The 3,603-nt window shown below is 49.1% G+C and overlaps 1 protein-coding gene across 4 annotated transcripts in view; it reads left to right on the forward strand.

Annotated features, from left to right (window-relative positions):
* The window catches only part of DPYSL2 (dihydropyrimidinase-like 2), a 160,451-nt gene that overhangs the window by 68,345 nt on the left and 88,503 nt on the right, over nt 1-3,603 (forward strand). For 2 of the 4 annotated variants that reach the window (XM_011983846.1, XM_011983847.1), the window contains exon 1: nt 61-526. The exons of 1 other annotated variant lie outside the window; for it this stretch is intronic. In XM_011983846.1, coding sequence (XP_011839236.1) covers nt 488-526 — 39 coding nt within the window. In that variant the 5' untranslated portion in view covers nt 61-487. Of the gene's footprint in view, nt 1-60; nt 527-638; nt 767-3,603 lie in introns of those variants that run through there. One more of the 4 variants, XM_011983848.1, reaches the window with a different exon arrangement.

The raw sequence follows: 3,603 nt of genomic DNA on the forward strand, positions 1-3,603 counted from the left end.
CCGCTCACTGCCGCATTTCGCGCTCTCGCGCCGCGCCCCGCCCCACCGGCCCAAATTTGCATATTCCAGGATCGCGGCCAATCGCTGCTCGTCTCTCTCGAGGCGGATGGCTTTTGCCTGAGAGGAAAGGGAGTGGCTGGCGGCGCATGCGCCACGGTGGCCGACTTGAACCGAGGCTTTTATTGCTGTAGTTTATTTCCACCCCCTTCCCTCCTGTTTCTCTCTCTCCTTCTCTCTCTCTCTCTCTTTTTTTTTTTTCCGCCCTAGCTGGGGCTGTGTTGGAGGAGAGGAAGAAAGAGAGACAGAGGATTGCATTCATCCCTTACGTTCTTGAAATTTCCTAATAGCAAGACCAGCTAAGCGGTTGCACCTTTTTCAATCTTGCAAAGGAAAAAAAAAACAACAACAAAAATAAACCCGAGTCCCCTTCCCGGCAGTTTTTGCCTTAAAGCTGCCCTCTTGAAATTAATTTTTTCCCAGGAGAGAGATGTCTTATCAGGGGAAGAAAAATATTCCACGCATCACGGTGAGTTTGGTACTTGGGAAATCTGCGGTTGGCCAGTCACCTTTTGTAGCACAGAAGGTCTAAGGAATTTTTAAAAAGGAGGGGAAAGGAGAGGGACCGAACTTTTCTTTTTCTTTCTGTTGCTAACGGAGGCGATGGTGATGGTGGTGGTGGTTGTGGGAGATGCAGTGATCCAGGATTAGAAGTCGCATCGTTTGCAAGCCATTAAACAGGAGCGCGAGTGCACGAAGGTAGCCTTAGGTAGCGCGCCAGACCCGGTCTATCTTTTATTGTCAGTGAGAGATGCTGCAGCGCCGGCCTGCGGGGTGCAAGCAAATGGATGCCAGATTGAATATGCATGCCTGGAGCTCGGATATTGTTCTCTGGGCTGCGTGCTGCGAGGCTGGACTCCTCCAGCAGCGGTGGGGAGATAGGGACTTGGATCCTCCCCGGGTCTTCCGCCCCCTCCCAAAAAGGGCTTTCTGGAGCCTTCTCCAGGTCCTTGGAAAAAGGAGCGGGTTTGAGCCCGAAGGCGTAATGACAGCAGAGGGATGCTGAAAAGGGCAGGGTGTACCGGAATGGTGTGGAGACGGGAAGGAAAAACAGGGACGAAGTGATGAGCAGAGGAGGAAGGCGGGGGGCCAGGCGGGGGCTTCTTGTTGGCCGGGAACCGGTTTTGAGTGCCGTCCCCGGTTTTCTCGCTCTGTAGTTCGGGGCCGGGGCCCTGGCGGGGATTCGGGCTCGTTTTCGCGTCCCTTTTCCGCCCCTTCTGCCGCCCAGGAGGCGTCCGTGTTGGCGCATACAAAGCGGGCTGCAGGGTGGGCGCGGGGACCGCGGCGAGCGGCCGGGCGCTAATGGCGCTGCGCGACGCGGGAGCAGATGGCCCGGCCCCGGCCAGACAATGATCGCGGCGGCCGGAGGGCTCGGCGCGGTGCTGGGGCCTGGACTTGTTGGTTTGCAAACCACGGGGAAAACGTCTGTGCGGTTAGCGATGCCTCAGAGATCAGCACCGGTCTTGCTCCCACCTCTCCCCTGCTCCCGCCCTCTCCCCATCTTTTCCTGGAAAAATTCGTTCGTCCTATTCTTTCCATCCCCAGTGAAATCCCAGGGACGGGGGAACGCCAGGGAAATTCATTGTTATATAAGGATGTGCAATCGCAACCGGCCAGCTGATTCCCGGGTAGAACCCAGGACTGAGGCAGAGATCGAAAGAGTCTTTTAAAACAGTCAGGATGTGTTTTTAGGGCTGGATATAGGGACGCGCTTTGGCTCTGGTTTTCTCTTTAGCCATGGGCACCCCGGCTTCCTCTTCGAGCACAAGGGCACACCCATCCGCAGGAGAGAGAAGGAGAGCAAATGCATAGGGGAGGGGGCGTGTGCTCGGAGGATTTTCTAGGATGAGCTGAAGAAGGGCGCTAGCTGCTTCTTGAAGGTAAAAGACCCAAGATCCCAAAGGGCCGGGCACGGGGCACCCACCCTTGTGTGTTCACTGCGCTGAAGGAAGGAGTGGTGACTCTGGGGAGGGAGGATGGAGAGCAGATTTGCAGCAAGCCTCAAATAATTTGCTGTCTTCGTGAATGAACAGGCAGCTTCATTTGGACAGTGTGGGGAGAAAAAAAAAAAAAGCAAACAATCAACAAGACTTTTTTTTTTTTTTTTAAAGAGCGCCCCCCCCCCCATCCTTTAAAAAATCTGGTTGCATTATCATAGGACCTATAGCATGGTATTCCTCCCTCCCTCACCACTGGCAGCCTCTTATGTAAGAGCCTTCTGGAAGGCACTAGAGTGAACGGGGGTGTGGTGTTTCACTTTTTTTCTTGGCATCATGTTGGCTCGGGGTATTCGCAGTGATGACTGGGGCAGGTACCACAGTGACTGTGGAGGCAGGAGGTGAAGGGTGAGGCCTCTCCTTGCCTTCCAGGTGATATTTATTCCATGGAAGCTTAGAGGTCTGGGAGGGAGGTGGAGATCATTGTAAACAGAGGACAAGTGCACTGGTTTGGGTGACCTGGGCAAGTGGCCTAACCTCCCTGAGCCTCAGTTTCCTTATGTGTCATGGGAATAGACACATCCACCTCACAGACTTCTTTCGAGGCTCTGATGGCATGATGTGTACGGCAGGGCTTTGTAAAGGTCTTTACACTTACCTTATACAGGTGCAGGAATTATTGTTGGCTGTTCTCCCTTGGCTTTCCAAAGTCTACGTCAGGATCAAGGACCCTTCAGTGTACAAAATTAAAATGATCTTACTGGTTTTCAGTATGTTAGAGAGACAATAAATACTTTATGAACTAAGGTGTGTGTGTTTGTGTAAAATTATCTTTTCCCCTTGCTCTCTAGTAGCTTATCTCTTTTTTAAAGATTTTCTATGATTTCCTTTTCTTGGTAACTGCTAAAGAGAGATAGCACTTGCCGAGAATATTGTTTTGTAACTGAATTTTGAGTTAACTATTGCCAAAAGAATTAAATTCTTTAATTAAATTAAAAGGGCAATGTATGGTTCAGCTTGCAAGGTTTAAGCCCATTCTGGATAATACAGGTGCGTATTTACTGAACACGCAGTGCTAGCATTCCCTTCCATTTGCTAGCATTTGCAATAACGATGAGTCATAATGTAGCATTTCTGTCACATTCTCAGCCTTTATCTGCTGCTTGTCCTTTATTTTTTTTTTTGCATAAATATCACCGGTTAAAATATAAGCTCATCAGCAATCTGTAGTGCATTGCATCTTAGAATTTGCTGTCTCATGTACTTACTCATGGGAGTTTACCTTTTTCTTAACAGCCTAGTTAAAATGGCATAAATGGCATATTTTTGTAGTCTTTTCCCTCCCTTTTTGCTATACTTCCTGTGATTTACCTCAAAGATAAATGCAAATATAAAGGACATACTGAATGGAAACCTTGCTGTGGTTGAATTCAGTGTGTTTGTGTGGTATATCCTGTGACAGCAGACTTTTTGGTCAATTGTGCTTGACGCAGTCTTTCCAAGACATGGCCTTCCTATATGTGGGTGTTTTTTGTTTGTTTGTTTGTTTTTAAATTGAGGTTTAGCCAAAACCCATTTTAAAAAGTACTATTTTTTTTTTTTTTTTTTT

Source organism: Mandrillus leucophaeus, unplaced genomic scaffold (genome assembly GCF_000951045.1).
Source record: "Mandrillus leucophaeus isolate KB7577 unplaced genomic scaffold, Mleu.le_1.0 Scaffold256, whole genome shotgun sequence".
Lineage (NCBI taxonomy): Eukaryota > Metazoa > Chordata > Mammalia > Primates > Cercopithecidae > Mandrillus > Mandrillus leucophaeus.